This window comes from Danio rerio, chromosome 22, assembly GCF_052040795.2.
Source record: "Danio rerio strain M-AB ecotype USA chromosome 22, GRCz13ab, whole genome shotgun sequence".
Taxonomy (NCBI): Eukaryota; Metazoa; Chordata; class Actinopteri; order Cypriniformes; family Danionidae; genus Danio; species Danio rerio.
The window spans coordinates 25,748,701-25,771,253 of NC_141042.1; the positions used below are offsets into that span (position 1 = coordinate 25,748,701).

General features: G+C 35.6%; 1 protein-coding gene across 4 annotated transcripts; it reads left to right on the top strand.

Moving 5' to 3' along the window:
* Nucleotides 1-126: 126 nt before the first annotated feature.
* Nucleotides 127-22,211, top strand: mcoln2 (mucolipin TRP cation channel 2). 4 transcript variants are annotated; one of them, XR_015521094.1, is made up of 15 exons: nucleotides 127-217; nucleotides 1,532-1,719; nucleotides 2,091-2,264; nucleotides 5,247-5,400; nucleotides 5,481-5,559; nucleotides 5,638-5,734; nucleotides 6,974-7,073; nucleotides 7,151-7,263; nucleotides 7,579-7,728; nucleotides 9,447-9,548; nucleotides 9,692-9,814; nucleotides 12,174-12,380; nucleotides 18,198-18,337; nucleotides 18,498-18,574; nucleotides 21,034-21,821. XR_015521094.1 is itself a non-coding variant. In NM_201148.2 (14 exon segments), coding segments are annotated over 14 exon segments (1,686 nt in total). In that variant the 5' UTR covers nucleotides 127-167; the 3' UTR covers nucleotides 21,071-22,211.
* Nucleotides 22,212-22,553: the final 342 nt, after the last annotated feature.

Here is a 22,553-nt window from a genome sequence, read left to right on the forward strand (position 1 = left end):
GTTTACTCAGCCACGCCCACCTGGAAATCTCTTCGCCCCTGATTGGTCGATGTGTGGCAGTGAACGTGTTTCAGCTGTGACGTCAGACGCGAGGTTATTTAGTAATTTAATGGTCAAGGAGCACTTGTGGTTTTGGGAAACGCGTTTTATCGTGGTCAGCAGGCGACATGGAAATGACTGAAAGGTTCTGCCAAAGTGTCAGAGTTGACCTGCCAAAGTAAGTTAAACAAACGTATTTCTGAAATGCTTGAATTATTTTGCATTTTGTTTTGTAAACAACTGAATACAAACTTTCTAATTTCGGACAGATCAGATATTGTATGATTTCAATGCCCTGACCGTAATAAAATCATTATTGTTTGTGTTTCATTCATAAAGCCAAATAAAGTAGAGCGTGTCAGGAACTGTCAGTGCTGCGGTTGTAAATACACACAAACACGCTCACGCAGCCTTGGACTTGTACCCTTGGTAGTGTACAAAAAAGTACAAGAAGTGCTTTTGCAGTTATTCATCATGGCTCAGTTAAAGTTTAAGAAGCGCATATTCAGCTATTTTTTCTTTCCTTTTTTTTTGGTCAATGACCCCTCCATCTTCCTCATCCGAAACAGAACTCTGTCACATGGTTAATGTGTCACTCAAAGTTAATTTATCATCTCTATTTGCTCTCAAAATGTTTGTGCCATAATACAAATAACACAAGAGCATGAATGAGGTAAAGTTGAGTTTTTATTCACACATTCAGACTTTCTCCTTGATGATATAATTTCAGAAAAGTATTCTTTGCAAAATTCCTAATAGTGAAATAATGCTAGCAACCAACAGCTATCAAAATACAATTGTTCACAGTCAATTAAATGGTGCTCATGTTGTTTTGAAGTCATGTTTACGTGTGATTTCAGTTAAGATATTCAAAGTACCCTGGTAAACAATATAAGGAGCATGTCACAAGTTGTCATTGAACAAATGTGCGAATATAAAACTCTCCCCTCAATTAAAGCATGTTATCTTATGTAAACATCAATTCTGATGATAAATTAAAATCGGTTTGCAAGATTGTTTATTGAATGATACATTTCAACAATAATGATATACTGATAATGATAATCTTAATCAAGATAATTATGTTTTGAATAATATGTAACATGTTTTATTGTTATTAATGAGTATTATAAAGTTTGTATCTCAGTGTTTAAACTAACTGGGAAAGCTGAAGAATTGTTCAAAGCCTACTGATTTGATCAGTGAAGCCTGTTAAAATAATCATTGATTAGGCAAATATTCATTACACTAATAATAATTATTAGATTATTCATTCATTCATTTTCTTTTTGGCTTAGTCCCTTTATTTATCTGGGGTTGCCACAACGGAATGAACCACCGACTTATCCAGCATATGTTTTTTTCCCAGCTGCAACCCATTACTGTGAAACATCCATACACATACTAAACTATGCAATAGCTCAAATGTAAAATTAAATGCTATATGTTCTTAATCATGTATTTCATAGAGCAAAATTGTAAATGTTCATAGTCTTGTATTTGTATATATTTTACTGTAGTGGCTCCACCTCTGTGGATTCTGATCCAATGACAGAGGAGAAACTGAGAGACGACTTGAGGTTTTACTTCATGAGCCCTTGTGAGAAGTACAGAACCCGACGACAGCTGCCATGGAAATTAGCAGTGCAAATTTTTAAAATATTCATGATTACACTCCAGGTATTTATGAGATTACTTTCTTGCTGAAATCTGTTATTTATTTATTTTTGAACACTGTAAGTCTACTATGAGTAAACCTGGTTTCTACAACAGCACTTCTGGTGGGACTAACATTTTTTTTCAACCAGTGTCAACTGGAGTAGCTAGGAAAACTGTTTGGACAGTAATTTTTTTGCTCTTGCTAATAGTGCAGAGATTGTCTATTTCAGCTTTAATCCTAAACCTTTTGAAGGATTTCTTCATATTTGACTAAACCAAGTAGTTTCGTCTTTGTAAATGATAATTTAACACTAAATGCTACATATAATGCTAAAATGTTCCTTCAGCCAGACTGAAAACTTCTTCTCTTCTTCTGTTCATTCTTTCCAAAGCTCATACTGTTTGGACTGAATAACCAGCTTGTGGTGTCCTATAAAGAAGAGAACCTGATGGCCTTTAAGAATTTGTTTCTGAAAGGCTACAGTGGTGTGGATGAGGATGAATACAGTATTTCCATCTACACCAAAGAGAGAGTATTTGATAGTTTACACTATGTCTTAGATCAGGTTTGTATTTTTGTTTAATCTGTCTTCTTCCCTCCAACCTATTTCTATATTCTTACCATCATTTTGTTAGCATATTAATTATGTAAATTGTTGCTTGTTGTTATTTTTTGTTCTATTGCACTTTATACAATTTAGATTTATCACTAGCCATGTTTCCATCCATATATGCAAATTACCTTTATGCGCAAAACTGTATTATCACATAAAAGACGTGCGAATAAAGCAGCATTTTTATCCAACGAATCAAAGCGAACACTTCCACGAATCGTCACTTCCTGATTAATTGGCGCCAAATTCATTCATTCATTCTTTTTCTTTTCAGCTCAGTACATTTATTAATCTGGCTTTGCCACAGTGGAATAAACCGCCAACTAATCCAGCATATGTTTTTACGCAGCAGATGCCCTTCAAGCTGCAACCCATTTCTGGAAAATATCCATACACACTTATTCACACTCATACATTATGGACAACTTAGCTGACCCAATTCACCTGTACTGCATGTCTTTGGACAGTGGGGAAAACCAAAGCACCCAGAGAAAATCTACGCAAATGCAGGGAGAACATGCAAACTCCACACATAAACGCCAACTGACCCAGCCAAGGCTCAAACCAGCGACCTTCTTGCTGTGAAGCAACAGCACTACCTACTGCACCAATGCGTCGCTCCTGGTGCCAAATATCTACAGTAAAAACAGAATTTGCTGCGGTAGAAGAAGCTGCGTAAAACTTCTCTTCATTTAATAAATGACTTGTGCCTCAGAAGGGAATCCTGACATGCAGTGAATGCCTGGTGGTGTTTGAAGGTGTCAAACGCTGAGCACAGACGCTCTTGATTCTGGAGGTGATTAATAATATAATATCACTAGTACTGAAATGGTTAAGGCATTTTAGAATGACCAAAAAATAATTTTCGAAGTTTTACAATGTGCTCAGCCTGCTGGTTTATCCATTCGCGCACATTTTTATTATCACATGATCTCTTATAACAAAAACACATGACCTTTTTAATGCGCATACTGGAATTTGTTTAGTAAAAGTATTTTCATCGCAATTTATGCGCATCTTTTCTTAACAAATAAAAAGTTTATCCTACTCAGTTATGTGAATATGGTTTTTATATGCATCTTGGCGTTTCCATTAACCTTTTTTTTTTGTGCATTTTGGATATGCGCATAAAAAATGGTTGATGGAAACGCCAAGTTGCGCATAAAAATAGTTGATGAAAACATAGCTACTGCTGCTTTACAGTAGATTGACAGAACGGGATAAAAAGCCATAACAGTATTTTAGTTTGTGGGACATATTCAGCATATACAGTAAGATGGGTATCAGAGCAGAAATAGAAAGCTACTGTAGTTCTAATTGGATTAAATCAGATTCAGTTCAGTTTATAGATGCTGCATGTTAGTTTTTGACTCTTCTAAAGCATTAAAATGACATATGTCTGAGAGTTTTCAGAAACATGCTAAGCAAACCTACTTGTTTATCTGAAAAACAATGCTACAGTCAGTTAGTCTGCTTTGAAAATGTTCATTCCGTTCTGGATTTTTTTTGTGTCTGTAACTCTGCCCACTTCCAGTTTATCCAACTATATTTCAGCACCAAGGTTTGCCTTGGCATAAAACAGCATACCCAGTCTTGGAGGCTGCTTCAATACATGCAGATTCAACTGAAATAGTATTCCTGTCGCTTCCAAAATTAATATTGAGCCACATGGATTGATTTAATAATGTCTTCACTACCTTTCTGGACCTTTGAGATAACACCTCAGATTTTTTTTTATTAATTTTTTTTTTAAGTTTAATTCAAACTGTTTATTTTATTTCCTGAATCTGAGGTGAACTTTTTTTTAACGTTTATTTATGTGCTTTTTGCTGCAACGAAATACAGAAAAAAAAAACAATTCAATATACTGCAATATAATATAATACAAATAAAATACAATACATAAAAAAATATTAATAATAAAAATAAATAAATAAAAACACTAATCTATGACAGAACAACCGAACAGCACCTCAGATTTTAATTAAAGTATTTTTAGTTGTATTGAGGATCAATGAAAGTCTCAGGTGTAAGCAATAAAAAGAGGGTGAGTAATATAGTTTTGTGAATAAAGCATAATGTAAAATCAGATCAGGAGGCCATGCTTATTTTTGCCTCAGCTTCACTGTGTTCCATTTAAAAAGCCCATTCTTATGCCTTAATCCCTTTTAAAGGTTTACCCTCTGCACACTCAGAAATAAAAGAACAGGAGCTGTCACTAGGGGCAGTACCTTTTCAAAAGGTACATATTTGTACCTGCAAGGTCCATAATGGTACCTCAAAGGTACTTTTTAGGTATGTTTGGACACTAAAATGCACTTTTGAGGTACCACTGTGGACTCTTTGGGTACAAATATGTATTTTTTGAAAAGGTGCTGCCACAGTGACAGCTCCTGTACCTTTATTTCTGAGAGTATAGAGTGACAGCTTTGAAGGGATTATTGTAGCATAGGGATGTTTTTTTTTTTTTTGTATAGAATGCTGTGTGCTACATTATTCAACTTCCTAGTGTCCATCAGTTGTACCCTTCAAATTACTTCATTACAAAGGTGGCCAGTTTTGAGCACTTGAGTACTTGGAACAACACCTCAGTATGACGGCCAAGATTGTTTTCTTTCCAAAGTGCCATTCAAAGGGTGATATATCCCGTTTGAAACACACCACTAATTGGCAATATTTATAGTAACATCCATTTTGTTTGTTGCACTGCTTGGTTTTAATAGACATATACTGACACCTAGTGGAAAAATGAATCATTATGTGAAAGAAGTGAATACCCTGATAAAGCAGAGTATGCGGCTAGTCATTTCAAAACATCTTGGTACCCTGTCTTTTTTGTTAGGCTTATGTAATGTATTTATCATACCTATATTTCTTGATGTAAATTTAAAGTTAAAACATGCACAGAATACAGTTTGTCTATCTCTTCGACAGTACGCGCAGTTACAAAACCTGTCTGTGGGTCCCATTAGTTATGCTGAAGAAAATGGAGAGTTTTCTCCCATGATCATCTGTAAGAAGAGCTACAAAAGAGGCGATGTCCAACCATCTGAGGATGTCTATGACATTGAGGCCCAGCTTGAAATAGGTTACACTTTTTTTGTAAATACTGGAATCTGGTAGGAATCGTAAATGTAGTGACTAAAATGTATATGTTTTTCTTTTTAGTTTGCTTAACTCTTGATCCAAAGTCTGTCTTGACATGGAGGATGAACAATGCTTCGTTTTTTGAGTTGGACTTTTATAGGTTTGTAAATCTATACTTTATATATTGTATTGTAAAAATTATTAAGTTGTGATTACAGTTATTTTGTTTGGAATACAGGCTTGTGGGAATTGAAATCACTTTTGCACTCGAGGGAATTAATCTGCAGACAGTTCGTTCACATGAGCTGCCTGACTGTTGCACATTTTTTGTGAAGGTAAGACCCCCTTTTAGAATAAACTCTCATAACACATACATGTACATCTTGACCTGAAGAGATGCATACAAATTAATTTAAAAAGCTTTGTTTTTTTAATAAAGGATTTAAACTAAAAAACATTTTGCACGTAATTTTTTTTCTTTTTACTTTTATTTTGTAAGAAATCACCATATTAAAATAAAGTTTTTTTTCTGATAATTTTGGACCCTTTTTGAGTATGGAGGACATTTAGTTATCAAAATATGTCTTTAACAGCTAATAATATCAATTATTAATCATAAAATATGTTTGATTTAGCTTTTTCACATACCTTGCACAGTTTTTTTTTTTTTACATTGCATCAAGTTTATTATAAAACACTGATTACTTTTTCAGTAAAATAAATCTACAAAATGTAAAAAAAATGGTTTTATTTTTATTTCTTGTTATATTGTGTTATATTATATCTTAAATGTGTAAGTTTGATGAATTCGGGCTGTTCTTGAGCAAATTCATAGTTTTGCAAATTTAATAAATGTCCATTCATCCAAAGACAAAACAAAAAGTGAAAATGTAATGTTTTTTCCATGTTCGTTAATGAATAGTTTTAGTTAGCAAACATAGTAGGTTATGTCTACTTGATTTTTGCCGTTATTTGCATTAATAATGTTGCATGTTGAAATGTTTTATTGGAAAAAAACTCAAATTGTTACATATTTTTATCTTTGTTGTTGTTGTTTTTTACAAACGAGAAGTAAAAAAAAATGAAAAAAATTACAAAACCATTAATAGAAAGGCAAAAGAAAAATAGAAACGAGTAATAAAAGTGTACAAAAAATTACAGGATGCAGTAATTCACAATCACAATCAAACATTCAGATAGTTTGTCAATGTTGAAAGTAAATATTTACAATTAAACAGTATGAGAGAATAATAGTTAAAAACAAACAAAAAATAAACTACCACAAAATAAAGAAATTAAAAGAAAGGAGAGTGCATCTGTTAAATGAAAGGCAAGATGTTAAGAAAACATTCCCACTTTTTATGCAAATTTGTTTGCCCAGAGCATCTAACCTCTTCCAACTTGAGAAAATACATGATATCCACAAGTCAGAATGTAGTTGGAGCCTTATTTGATTTCCAGTAAAGTAAAATACAGCACCTCATATACAGATTTTTAAAACAATCATTAAGAACAATGAAATGATCATGATCTTGATTTAGCTTTCATTCATTCATTTACTTGCTTATTTTCAGATTGACTTTGATAACAGTTGTCATAGTGGAAAGATGAAACTGAGTCTTGATTTTGATGCTGTTAGTAGCTTGTGCAAAAACTGGAGGATTTCAGGAACTGGTAAGTAAAATGTTTAAATGTCGTTTAGTTTTTTAACGTAATGCGAGATGCATGTGAAGAATGCTTGTCTTTTACAGCTCAGAAAAACACTCTGTACCTCCTGATTTTTGATGGATTTGTTATTCTGGTGTGTCTTATTTCTGCCATTCTCTGCACTCGCTCCATTATACTTGCTGTGAAGTTACTTCAGGTAAACATTGCACCTACAGTACACTCAAAAAATACTTGCTTTACTCCTTGTTCAAGCTACTTAAAATTTACAATTGTTAAGTTTTTTGGGAAAACCTAATTGTTTTACAATCAATCTACTTACATTTGTAAAACCAATTAAGTTAACTTAATCGATTTCGGTTGGGAAACATGAATTGTGTGGACCCAGCATTATTTTATAGTGTACCTAATGCTTTTAGCTATTTTAGCTGTTTTCTGTCATTCATTGTGAATAAGTGTCATATTTCTGTGTGCTGTCAGTGATTTCTTGATGTGTCACTTCCTTTGTCCGCAGCGATTCTCCAGCTTCTGTCTTGACAATTATAACCATAAAGTGTGTGAAGAGGATCAGAGGGAGTTTTTGAATGGCTGGTATGTTTTGGTGATCATCAGCGACGTGATGGCCATCATCGGATCCATACTGAAGATGGAAATACAAGCTAAGGTGAAGACATTTTTGCTGATGCATTAGGTCACGGCTTTCAATCTCAATTCCTGGGGGACATCAGCCCTGCATAGTTTAGTTCCAGCCCTGCTTCAACACACCTACAGTTTGTGTAGGTATCAAACAAACCTAAATCACTCAATTAGTTTGATCAGGTGTGTTTAATTAGAGTTAGAACTAAACTGTGCAGAACTGCGGGCCTCCCTTTTCGACACCTGTGCATTAGATATTCAAATATGTTGAAAAAACTATTTTTTTTTTATTTAGGAAACTACAATGCTGAATGTTGTAGATCGTATTAATTTATCTTCCAATTCACTCGACACATTTAAATAAAATGTCTATTATTATTTGAAAGATATTATTTTCTATTATTATTTACAGCATACTCTTTTTATAATGTGTAATTTTTAGAATTTATAATTTAAGTATTTTAGTCTATTTATTGTGTTGGCTTATCTAATTAGGTTTTTTATTGATTAAGATGTTTATTATAAAGTATTACTTTAAATTTAAGTTGTATTTAAGTACAATTTACACAAGTTTATATAAATCTGGAAGCAAAACTTGATATTGAGTATTGATTCTTAAAAACACTATTTACCACTTCTTATTTATTATTTATTGATTATGCAATTTAAATTTGCAGAGAACATTTGCTTAATTTGTGAACATTATTCGATTTTCAAAGTGAGTTGCGAGCAAATATTAAATATAGAAATGTCATTGTTTTTATTTTGTTAGTTTTTTTTAAATACTTTTTATAAAAAAAAATACTTTTTTCATTGTTAAAATTTGGGGGTAAATAATCATGAAGGCAAATTAATTGGAGAGAAAATTTACCTATGTTTTATAAATCACATTACTGGCCAAAATAACAATTTAGTTGTTAAATATGTAGACCATTTTGAGGGATGTAAACAAAAACAATGGTCCCAACATATTTTCTGTTTTACATTTTTAAATTCTAAAGCTTCAGAGAATCCAAAATGAGCCACATATTAATAAATAATGTTATAATAGCTGTTTGAACATTGCGTTATGTTTAAACTCCCTCTTACAGTCATGAAATAGTTTGAAAACGAGCAGGAAATGTTCATGGGCCCATGACATGACCACATTGAAATGGTCTATATACAGTTAGGTTCATAAATATTTGGACATCGACACAATTCTAACATTTGCTCTATACACCAACACGATGGAATTGAAATAAAAAAAAAACAAGATGTGCTTTGACTGGAGGCTGTCAGCTTTAGATTAAGGGCATTTACATCCTAATCAGGTGAACGGTGTAGAAATTACAACAGTTTGCATGTGTGCTTCTCACTTGTTAGGGGTCCAAAAGTAATTGTACAGTTGGCTTCTCAGCTTTTCCATGGTCAGGTGTGTGTTATTGTTAGTGTGTGGGTGCTCCAGTTTGCCCCACAGTTAAGACATGTGCTATAGATGAAATGAACAAACTAAATTGGCTATAATGTATGAGTGTCAATGTAAGTTTATGAGTGTTTCCCAGTACTGGGTTGCAACTGGAAGGGCATCCGCTGTGTAAAACATGTGCTGGATAAGTTGGCTTAATGACCCCTGATAAATAAGGCACTAAGCCGAAGGAAAATGAATGATTGATTACAGTATATGATGTTTACTTTGCCCCTACATGAAAGTGCAAGTTTGGTGTACACTTTAAATGTTATAAACTCGTCTCCATCCTCATCCAGAGTCTGACCAACTATGATGTCTGCAGTATCTTACTGGGCACGTCCACTCTCATGGTTTGGGTCGGCGTTATTCGATATCTGGGATACTTTGAAAAGTACAATGTAAGTCAAAATGAATCACTATAGCAACATGAATGCAAACACCCTAGCAAGATTTCCATGATTAAGCGCAAGTGATTTTTTTTAAGCAAGACTGATCAATTATTAAAGCATTAAATGTTTTGTGTACATGTTATGTGACACAGGTGCTCATCCTCACCATGAGAGCTGCTTTACCGAAGGTGCTGCGCTTTTGCTGCTGTGCTGGGATGATCTATCTGGGCTACACCTTTTGTGGCTGGATCGTCCTAGGACCCTACCATGAGAAGGTACCGGCAGATGGTCGATAGAATTGTCAGTCAGTCAGTTGGTCTATCTGTAAGTCAGTCGGTCAGTCAATCGGTCATACTGTTGGTGAGTCTGTCTATCTGTCTGTCTATCAGTCGTCATTCAATCTATCAGTAAATAATTCAGTCAGTTGGTCTCTGTGCCAGTCAGTCAATCGGTCATTCAATCAGACTGTCATATAGTAAATAAGTCAATCTGCTTTTTTTCAGTCAGACTGCCACTTATCAGTCAATCAATCTTTCAATTAAACTGTCTATATGAATTAATAAGTCATTTAGTCATTTAACCTATCAGTAAATAAGTCAGTCAGTCGGTCTATTTATCAGTCAGGCAGTCAGTCAGTAAATCGGTCTGTTAATTTGTTGTTCTGTTCGACAGTCTGTCTGTCAGTGGCTCTATCAATAAATGAATTAACTGGTTATTCTGTCAGTCAGTCTTTCTATCAGTCACGCAGTCTGTCTTTCTATCAGTCGATCTGTCAATCAGTGAGTCTGTTTATCAATAAGTCAGTCTGTGTGTGTCATTAAGACAGTAAGTCTATCAGTAAATAAGTCAGTTGATTGCTGTCAGTCATTCTGTCGGTCTGATCTGTCAATCAATCTGTCTGTCACTCAGTTGGTTAGTGAGTCAGTTGTCATGTCATTCAATTAGACAGTCTATCAGTAAAAAAGTCAGTCAGCCTTATTGTCAGTCAGACTGCCAATAAGTCATTCAATCTATAAGTAAATAAGTCAGTCAGTCAATCATTCTATCGGTCAGTCAACCTGTTATACAGACAGTCTATCAGTTAATAGATTAGTCAGCCTTTCTGTCAGTCAGACTGTGAGTTAATCTTCCAATCTATCAGTAAACAAGTCAGTCTGTGTGTTGGTCAGTCAAACATTCTGTCAGTCTGTCACTTAGTTGTTCTGTTCGTCAATCAGTCTGTCATTCAGTCGGTCTATCAATTATTTAATCAACTGATCATTCTGTCGGTCAGTCACTCAGTCTTTCTGTCAGATGGTCTGTCAATCAGTCAGTCAATCGGTCTGTGTGTGTCAGTCAATTGGTCATTCTGTCATTCAGTCACTGCCAATTAGACAGAAAATTTATCACAAAATAAGTCATTCGGTTGCTCTGTCAGTCGGTCATTTTGTTGGTCTATCTGTCTATATGTCGGTCTGTCAATTAGTCATTCTGTTCGTCAGTCTGTCAATCAGCCAGTCAGTCTGTCGATCTATCAATAAATCAATAATATGCTCTGTGTGTCATATTGTTGTGCGTCGGTTGTTCTGTCAGTCACTCTGTCTATCAGTCAATCAGTTGGTCTGTGTGTCCGTCAGATGGTCAGTTAATTGTCATTCAGTCAGACTCTCAATTAGACAATCTATCAGTAAATAAATCAGTCGGTTGCTAGTTTAGTCGTTCGTTCTGTCGGCTTTACAGTCAGTCTATCAATCAGTTGGTCAGTCTATCAGTCATTCTGTCTATCAGTCAGACTTTTACTTAATCAGCTGCTCTACCATTGGGCTATGCACTATGACAGTACATTTTAAATCAGTGTAGTAAGATGTATTGTGGAAGACTTCACTGATTTGATGTCTGTAGTACTCTTTGTGAACAGCAGGTGGAAGCATACACCGATTTATACACCTAAAGAGACTTCTAGTTACCAAGTATAAATGAAAAAATGAAACGGAAAAATAAACAAAATGTCAACAACCTCTATAATATTATGTTGTCATGTACGTCATTTTTAAAAAGCTACTAAATATTGTAACATTTCTATTTTCGTATTGTGTGTCCAACGTGCCTATGCATATTGTAGCATGCTAGAAAAGATTTAAGACAGTTCCTGTGTTTTATTTTGGGGTGTATAAGTGTTTGTAATGTGGGGATTTAAGTAGCTAGATTTTGGGGAAATTCGAGAGGGAGGGGGTTTCCCATTGTAGGGGAAAGATTTTTATTATTATTATTAATATTATTTTGTGAGATAGTTGCTGCTTTCAAGCGAGCAAAATAATTACTCTGTCTGCAACGTGCAAATGTTCATTAAAAGATGAATTTGAACTGTTGAACGCTTCCTGCCTTCAGTCTGTTACAATATAATGAATTACATGGATGGATGGATAGATAGATAGATAGATAGATAGATAGATAGATAGATAGATAGATAGATAGATAGATAGATAGATAGATAGATAGATAGATAGATAGTTTGTTACATAGATTACATTGCACCATCTTGTTTTGAATCCTATTATATATAAAACAAACATCAGCGAATAATTGAATGTAGTGTCAGTGTTCAGTATTTGTCTCTGATCTCTGCTTTTCTCTCATATGGTGATATGTGTTCAGTTTGAGGATCTGAGTCGAGTGGCCGAGTGCCTCTTCTCTCTGGTCAACGGAGACGACATGTTTGCCACATTTGCCCAGTTTGAGCAGAAGAACACGATGGTGTGGCTGTTCAGCAGAGTGTATCTGTACTCCTTCATTTCGCTCTTCATCTACATGGTGCTCAGTCTCTTCATCGCCCTCATCACTGACGCATACGAGACCATCAAGGTACACTTTTTAATAATACAACAGTGGCTAAGTGAGTCTTAGTGCACATATGATTGAGTTTGAATTCCGCTGGTGTGCTGTGTACATTTTGTGTGGCTTAAAATGCTTTGTTTTTGTGTGTTTAGACTTTGTTTTTGAATTAGTTTATTCGCAAGTTTGCATGTATTCTAGTTTTTTTTTTTTTTTTTTTTTTTGTTGCTTTGTTTGGTTATTTTTTCCTTTTGTTCTGTTGTTTTGTTTGGTTGTTTTTTTTTGTGTGGCTTGTGTTTATGATCTCGTTTAATTAGCTTTCTTTTTGTTCTCTTTGTATTTTGTTTGTTCTGTTTTATTCTGTTACTTGTATAGTTTTGATTTGTTCTATTTATTTTGCTGTGTCTTATGTTTTTGTGGTGGTTTTGGTTTGTTTCTGGGGTGGCTCAGTGGGTACTGTTGCATCACAGCAAGAAGGTCGCTGGTTCAAATGTTGGCTGGGCCAATTGAAAATCCTGTGTGGAGTTTGCATGTTCTCCCTGTGTTTGTTTGGGTTTCCTCTGGGTGCTCCGGTTTTCCCCACAGCACAAAGACATGCGCTATAGGTGAATTAAGTCAGATCAAAATTGGCCGTAGTGTAAGTGTCCGTGTGTGACAAGAAGATAGATGGAGTATCTATCTATCTATCTATCTATCTATCTATCTATCTATCTATCTATCTATCTATCTATCTATCTATCTATCTATCTATCTATCTATATATATATATATATATATATATATATATATATATATATATATACATACAATCTATATATATATATATATATATATATATATATATATATAGAGAGAGAGAGAGAGAGAGAGAGAGAGAGAGAGAAGATAAATGATTAAATATATGGATGGATGGATGAATGGATCGATAAATGATGGGTGGATGGATGAATGGATGGATGGATGGATCAATGGTTACATGGATGGACAGACAGACGGACGGATGGATGGACCCACGTACGGACGGATGGACAGACGGATGGATGGATAAATAGTTAAATGGATAAACATACAGACAGACGGATGGATGGATGGATGGATGGATGGATGGATAAATGGTTAAAAGGATGGATGGATGGATGGATGGATGGATGGATGGATAAATGGTTAAATTGATAGATGGATGCATGCATGGATGGATGGAGGGATGGATCGATAAATGATGGATGGAGGGATGGATGGATGGATAAATTGATGGATGGATGGATGGATGGATGGATGGATGGATGGATGGATAGATGGATTGATAAATGGTTAGATAGATGGATTGATAAATGGTTGGATGGATAGATCGATAGATAGATAAATGGTTGAATGGATGGATAGATAGATTGATGTATGGATAGATGTTGGATGGATAGATGGATAGATAAATGGTTACATGGATGAATGGATAAATGAACACAGACGGACGGACGGATGGATGGATGGAAGGATAAATGGTTAAATGGATGGATGGATGGTTGAACTGATTGATTGATGGAAGGATGGATGCATAGATAGATAGATAGATAGATAGATAGATGGATAGATGGATAGATGGATGGATTGATAAATGGTTGGATGGATAGATCGATAGATAGATAAATGGTTAAATGGATGGATGGTTGGATAGATGGATAATTGAATGTATTGATGGATGGGTAGATGGATGGATTGATAAATATTGGATGGATAGATGGACGGATGGACGGACGGATGGATGGATGGATAAATGATTAAATTGTTGGATGGATGGATGGATGGATGGATGGATGGATGGATGGATGGATGGATGGATGGACGGATGGATGCATGGGAAGATAAATGGTCAAATCAATGGATGAATGGATGGATTGATAAATGGTTAGATGGATGGATAAATGAATGGATTAATGGATGGATTGAGAAATGGATGGATGAATGGATTGATAAATGGATGGATGGATGGATGGATGGATGGATGGATTGATTGATTGATTGATAAATGTTGAATGGATGGATAGATAGATTGATGTATGGATAGATGTTGGATGGATAGATGGATAGATAAATGGTTACATGGATGAATGGATAAATGAACACAGACGGACGGACGGATGGATGGATGGAAAGATAAATGGTTAAATGGATGGATGGATGGTTGAACTGATTGATAGATAGATAGATAGATAGATAGATAGATGGATGGATGGATGGATGGATGGATGGATGGATGGATGGATGGATGGATGGATGGATGGATGGATGGATGGATGGATGGATGGATGGATGGATAGATAGATAGATAGATAGATAGAATAAAAGAAACAAGTAAAATAAAAATAAAAACAAATAATAAAAATGCGTAAAAACAAAACAAAACATAAAAACAGGTAAAATGTGATATAAAAGAATGAAGAAGAAGAGAAAAACATGATAGTGCAATCTGTCAGACGCAGCACAGTGCTCATTCAGTAAAGGCACAGCTAAACAGATGTGTTTTCAGTCTTGATTTGAATGTGCCTAATGTTGGAGCACATCTGATCATTTCTGGAAGCTGATTCCAGCAGCGAGGGGCATAGTGGCTATTCACCCTGCTTTGACTGAACTCTTGGAACTTCTAGTTTATATGATCCTAAAGATCTGAGTGATCTGTTAGGTTTGTATTCAGTGAGCATATCTGTGATGTATTTAGGTCCTAGGCCATTTAGTGATTTATAGACCAGTAATAATACTTTAGAATCTATTCTGAATGTAACTGGCAGCCAGTGTAAAGATCTGAGGACAGGTGTGATGTGCTCTGATTTCCTGGTTCTGGTTAGAATCCTGGCTGCAGCGTTCTGGATGAGCTGCAACTGTCTGACTGTCTTTTGAGGAAGACCAGTGAGGAGTCCATTACAGTAATCCACCCTGCTGCTGATAAAAGCATGAACAAGTTTTTCTAAATCTTCACTAGAAACAAAGCATCTGATTCTTGCTATGTTTTTGAGATGATAGTATGCTGATTTACTGACTGCTTTGACATGACTGTTGAAACTCAGATCTGACTCCAGAGTCACACCAAGATTCTTGACCTTATTTTTTGTCGTTTGACCTTTAGTGCCAAGGTACACATTTACCTTGAGAACCTCATCTTTGTTTCCAAACACAAACATTTCAGTTTTCTCTTTGTTTAACTGAAGAAAGTTTTGGCACATCCAATTACTCATTTCATCAATGCATTGCAGAGGGTGTCAATGGGGCTGTTGTCATTAGGCAGTAAGGCTAGGTAGATCTGAGTGTCATCTGTGGTAGGAGATTTGGTTCTTTCTCATTATTTGGCTTAGAGGGAGCATGTAAAGGTTGAACAGGAGAGGTGCCAGAATCGAGCCCTGTGGGACTCCACACGTCATGGGTGTCCACCTCGACCTATGGTCACCTATACTGACATGGTAACCTCTACCTTCAAGGTAAGATCTAAACCATTTGAGGACTGTCCCAGACAGCCCAACCCAGTTTTCCAGCCTATCCAGAAGTATGCTGTGATCGACAGTGTCAAATGCAGCACTGAGATCCAACCAAACCGGCACTGTTATTTTACCTGAATCTGTGTTTAGGCGTATATCATTGATTATCTTTGTAAGAGCGCTCTCTGTACTGTGATGTGCTCTGAAACCAGATTGAAAATTGTCTAAACACCCCCTGAAGTTTAAGAACTTGTTAACCTGGTTAAAAACAACTTTTTCAATGATTTTGCCAATGAAAGGGAGATTTGAGATTGGCCTGTAATTGCTCAATAGGGTGTTATCCAGGTTGCTCTTCTTCAAGAGGGGTTTAACAACTGCAGTTTTAAGTGAGGTTGGAAAAATCCCTGAGAGAAGTGAAGCATTTACCACTTTTAGGAGATCCATTTCTAAACAGGTAAACACCGTTTTGAAGAATGATGTGGGGAGCGTGTCAAGACTGCAGGTTGATGTTTTCATAACTTGCACAAATTCTTCTAAGATTTTGCCGTTAATTGCCATGAAATCAGACATAATGTCTGATTTCTTAAGTTGTGGTTGAGCTTGTTTGATATCGATACAACTTGACTGATTGGATGAGCTGATTGCCTTTCTGATATTATTGATCTTATCAGTGAAGAAATGAGCAAACTCATTACATTTGCTTTCAGAGAGGAGCTCACTTGGAATCCGACTGGGGGGGTTTGTGAGTCTCTCTATCGTTGCAAAGAGTGTACAAGCATTATTTAAGTTGCTGTTTATAAGGCTTGAAAAGAAAGTCTGTCTAGCAGTGTTTAGTTCCATATTAAAGGCATGAAGACTGTCTTTATAGATATTATAATGGACTACTAGTTTCGTCTTTCTCCACATACGCTCAGCTTTTCTGCACTGTCTTTTCATCATTTGTACTCTAGGTGACCTTGTCCAAGATCTCTTTTGCCTGCCAGTCATCTTCTTGACTTTAACAGGAGCGATGTCATTTATGACATTCTCAATTTTAGAATTGAACAAATCAAGGAGAGAATCAACATAATCTGCAGATATACTTGGTGCTAGCGATATGGCCTTCATAAACTGCTCACTGGTGTTCTCATTTATGCATCTCTTTCTGACAGAGACAGATCTGTCTTTAATAGCTGGAGTGATCAATATATCAAAAAAAAATACAGAAATGATCAGATCACATCCTTAACAACAGTCGATGAAATGTGTAAACCCTTAGTTATAAGTAGATCAAGAGTGTGTCCACGATTGTGTGTGGGTCCTTGAACATGCTGAATCAGATCAAAAGTGTTAAAATCCCCAGCAATACTAAAATAATCAAATTCAGAGGTTACAATTGATAACAGCTCTGTAAAATCCTCAATAAAAGCTGGAGAATATTTTGGAGGTCTGTAGATAATGATCAGTAAGATGCGTGGAGACCCTTTTAGTGCTATACTCAGATATTCAAAAGACAAATAGTCACCAAATGACACTTGTTTACATTCATACACATCTTTAAACAGGGCAGCGATGCCTCCACCTCTCCTATTAACTCTGCAAACACTCAAAAAGTCAAAGTTTAAAGGAGCTGCTTCATTCAGAACTGCTGCGCTACAGTTGTCATCTAGCCAAGTTTCAGTAAAAAGCATAAAATCAAGGCAATTTGTGTTGATAAAATCATTGACTAAAAGTGACTTATTATTGAGTGATCTGATGTTTAAAAGTGCTAACTTAACAGTTTTAGCTTTTTTTTTTCTACAGAAGTCTCAGATCTACATTTAATAGACACCAGATTTGAATGATTTGCTATACAGCCTGATGAAGTCTTTGGTTTTCTGTCACTTAACACAACACATATCTGCTTAGAGAAAGCTACAGACACACTGGGTTCCTGCTTGAGCTACAGACACACTGGGTAAAGCGAGAGTGTATGCGTTTCCCAATACTGGGTTGCAGCTGGAAGGGTATCTGCATAAAACATATGCTGGAATAGTTGGCGACCCCTGATAATCAGGGATTAAGCCAGAGGAAAATTAATGAATGTTTTTTTTTTCTTCTTAAAGTTATTGTGATGTTATTGATATTTCTTGATTTTTTTTATTATTTTTTTTTATATTTCCTTTTTTTAAATGTTTTATTATTATTATTATTGTTTTATGTTTTTTATCTGCTATAGTTTACTTCAGTGTTTTAAAAACAAATAAATAAAGGGTCGGCTCAACATAAAAAAAATGAGTAAACCGTGACATCATTATTTACAAGATATCCTCCATACTGCTTTACATAACAAATAAATCAGCCAAACCAAATTAAGCCTAAACTCATTTGCAGCCCTTCACATAAGCCTTTCCATTATGCCCAGGGTTATCAGACGACAGGCTTCCCCATGACAGAGCTGCATTGGTTTCTGAAGGGCCAGAAGGAGTGTTTCCCCCTTCAGGGCCAGGAGGAGATGGAGCCAGAGATGGTTCAGCCTTCAGGCCTGCTGTGCTGCTGCCAGAGGTACAGTACAGTACAGTACATGAGAAGCTCAGCCACTGTGGCATGAGAAAGGGAATTAGTGGTGGGAGAGAAAGACAGACACACCCTGCAAAGTGCTGATTACAGAGAAACGCTCTCTGTGGAGGGGGAAAAAAATGAGGAGGCTTCCCTTGCCTTGCAGGAACGATAAACAAACCAGAGTTTAGAGGAGAAAACGCTGCCCATTATTGTCCTGCACCTCTTCCAGCTTTTTGGCATGTAAGTCTCTAAGCAGTTTGGGGGAAAACACGAAACTTAACTCCACATTGTTTGTGCGAGTGTTAAATGTAAGGAAAGGCTTGGGTAAAATTTGATGCTGCATGTAAATATCAGGTTAAAAGCAGGCCTGTGGCCAGCTATGATGTCACTGAGGTCCAGACCACCATATTTTTGTCATGTTCGAAAATTTAAAGTTGAACATTAAATTATTAACCCCCCTGTGAAATGTTTAATTCTTGTGATGTTTAACAGAGCAAGGAAATCATTCCAGTATATCTAGTTAGATTATTCTTCTGGTATAAAAACAGGTTTCTTTTAATTTAGTTGTAATAATTTAGTGTTTTTAATAAACTATTTTTAGCACCTTTTAGTTTCTTCTGTATATAATGTAAAGAATTGCAAAAAACATTAAAGAATCACAAAATTATATTTTGAGAATTCTTCTATTATTTACAAGTCTGGTATTATGTTTTATATAATATTATGTTATTATGTTATGTTATTATTTAAAAGACTATAATTCATTTATTCAGTTTAAAGGGGGTGGGGGTGGTCCACCACGATATTATATTTTAAACTTTAGTTGATGTGGAATGTAGCTGTGTGAACATAAACAACATCTTTTGAATGTAAGACGCTCAAAGTTCAATGCAAAGGGAGACATTGGCTATTACAAAGTCAGCTTAGCAAAGCCTACAGAGAATGAAGTTAGAGGGCTACAAAAAATACATCCGGGCTAGTGAGATCACAAGGGCTCCTAGTTTTGCCCAGAGGCAGTGTAATGTTATAGCAGAGAAAGCTAAAATGCCGTCCAAACGCTGCTATTTCCACAGAGCTTCAGTTTCTGTATTTGGACTTCCAAAGGACATGACACAAAGAGAGAATGTTTACAATTTCATTTTAATTATGTTCTAGAGAATTATAAAAAGATAGCTAGCATTTGACTAAGCAGAGCTTTCAGAATCTCTCCCAGTTCAGTGCTGGATCCAGCTAAAAACTCCTCAAAGAAGCAGCTCCAACCATGATAAAAGAAGCTGTGGGTTGTGAGCTACAACCTGTAAGTATTTTCATTTGTTAAAATTTATCAACTAAATGTACAGTTTCTAGTGTTAACGGTATGTTGTAGCGAGGATGTAGCGAGGATGTAAACAAGGATGTAAACAACAGGAAATGCTGTTTGGCACCGCTAACAATTTAGCTACAAGTTCATATTTATCAGTCAAACCATGGTAAACAAATACAATCTTGAGCAGCGCTGCAGTGTCTCTCTATGCTGCCGCTTTACCTGTGTTATACATCTCAAATAATGTAATACATCTCAATAACTCGCAAAAGATATGTGAACATTTCATATTACTTACACATGCTTATTTCGAATATATCTGAAAGACACTTGTCAGATTTTATTTTATAGAGCAGGCTTGAGGTTTAGCTGTGTGCTCTTCATTTTCAGTCAGAACTAACAGACAGAACAGAAATTAACTGATTGTATTTACACAGCGCAAAATCGTGTGCTTGAAGGCTATTGACGCATTTCCTCTATGACGTAGAGCCTATCCGCGAATCACAGCACATTTTGTTAGCTGACCAGTCAGAACCTCTTGCGGGCGAGCCTTTCAGAGGAACTAGGAAATATGACAGTGATTATTTACAGCTACTCAGCTAACATGAAAACCAAAGTAAGATTTGTAAGAAAAATAACATGATTTGCTTCAAATGAAGCAAAAGTAAACATTGCTTTGCATCTTATAAACACAATACACTGTGGACCACCCCTTTAATTATTCAATTATTTACTCCAATTTTTGTCATTGACTGTTTTCTCAGCATTGAAGTTATATTGGCAATGGGTTAAAGTAAAAGATAAAGTATACTCTGTTCTTAAAGTCAATTTGTGAAAAGGTTCAAATGTAATTTCCTCCTGTGATGCAATGTTGATTTTTCAGAATTATTACTCCAGGCATTAGAGTAACACATTTCTTCAGAAATCATTTAAATATGCTGATTCGATGATCAGGAAACATTTCTGATCAGTATCAGTGCAGAAACCAATAATAGCTGGGTTACATTACAGAATATCTGATGAATTAAAAGTTCACGAGAGCAGCATTTATTTCATTTACAAACCTTATTTTGTTAAAAATATAAATTTGGCTGAATTTTTCATTCTAATGAGCTGAATTAAATGAATAATTTTTTTTTTTTTTAATGAAAAACCTTACTGACCCCAAACAATTGAACAATATAAGGACATCCAGGGACTCTACCTACAAAAGTACCCAACATGAAACCAAAAATCTACCCTGTTTAGTTCTCTTTTAGGATTCAAGAATCAATTCTAGAAATCTTTTCTCTGGAAACACCCCGAGAGCTCAAAATTATATATTTAATTTGGTTCAAAAAATGACAGAAACCGTTCAAAATGTATAAAATACCTAATTTGTGTCCTTTTTTTACAGGAATCCCAAAGACGACACCATTGTCCTCATCAGCTGACCGCTGCCACTGTTTAAGGATTCAATCTACTGAACACTGCTGTGGGTTTGCAGCTTAATAATGGAAAGATTGTGTGTAACATGTTTACTGCTCCATGCAAAGTACTTTGTTCATGTGCTACACAGGAAGCAAGAGCTCAGTGAACATGTCAATTTCATTAGAAACCGGTAAAACCTGCATTAGCAAGCAGATAAATGGAAAACATCTTTTAAAGTGCACTGCAATCCAATTACAAGAAAAAAATGAAGCGTTTTGTGGGTCAAATGCCACGTGCAGATGAAGTTTGATGTGCAATCTGTAGAATTATGCCTGTTCAATGTCCTTAAGTAGAGGAAATATCTTTTATGATATTATTCATGTGTCATCTGGAGAGTTTTACATTAGACAATGAGTTCAGATTCCGCATTTGTTGATTTTTATCAGCCCTTTGACGTGTTACAGTACCTCAAAGGCATTTATAATTAAATATTTAGAAGATCTCTTAATATTACACTTTAGATATGCGAGGTGTTCGAGGAATGTTAGTAATGTTCAACACACTGGACGTACTCAGCATGCATTGTTCACTCATAGCCGAGCTAACGTTTGCCTTTGTGGAGATGACCGTACTTTATGAGTGAATGGTGGATCATGCTTTATCAGTAAGGCAGTTCCTATGTGAATTGCTTGGTAAGCACTTAGTCACTGGGAGAAGGATATTTGGTGAAGGCAGTAAAGAAAATAATAATAATAATAAACATTTATAAGACGCCTTAGCGTGTGCTTTTTCTCCTTTCGTTTTGGTTTTCATTGTTTGCTTTTCTAAGCTTTGTTATTTAAAGTTATACAATTATATGTTCTGAAATATAATTTAGATTAGTTTTTACTTTTCAGATCGTATGACCTCAAAAACCATTAAATCTGAAGCACTTAGTGTCTAGAATGACAGCTTCACTTCTTGTTTCTGTAGGAAATGAAACTTAATACCACACTAGACAATGTAATTTGATTTACCTGCCATGTTATTGATTTATTTGAGATATTTTAATATCATACTGTTCAACTAAACAGTTTTAACCCCCCATACAGTAAGATATTTACAGATAATCACAATGGGTCATCAGTAGCTTAAATCCTTCAAAGTTTTTAATATCCATCTATCCATCCATCCACCCATTTATCTATCTATCTATCTATCTATCTGTCTGTCTGTCTGTCTGTCTGTCTGTCTGTCTGTCTGTCTGTCTCTGTCCGTCCATCCATCCGTCCTTCCATCCATCCATCCATCCATCAATTTAACCATCCATTCATCCATAAAATCCTATGTACATTTATAAAGCTATACTTTGTATTATCCATACCTGCCCACACTCTCGTTTTTCCCGGGAGTCTGCCGTATTTCAGTCCTATCTCCCGCCACCCTCCTATTTTGTTATTTCTCCTGAAAAACTGCTGTAATTTCACAACCTACTTCCTCCCGGTCCTCAGCATTTTGAAACACCCC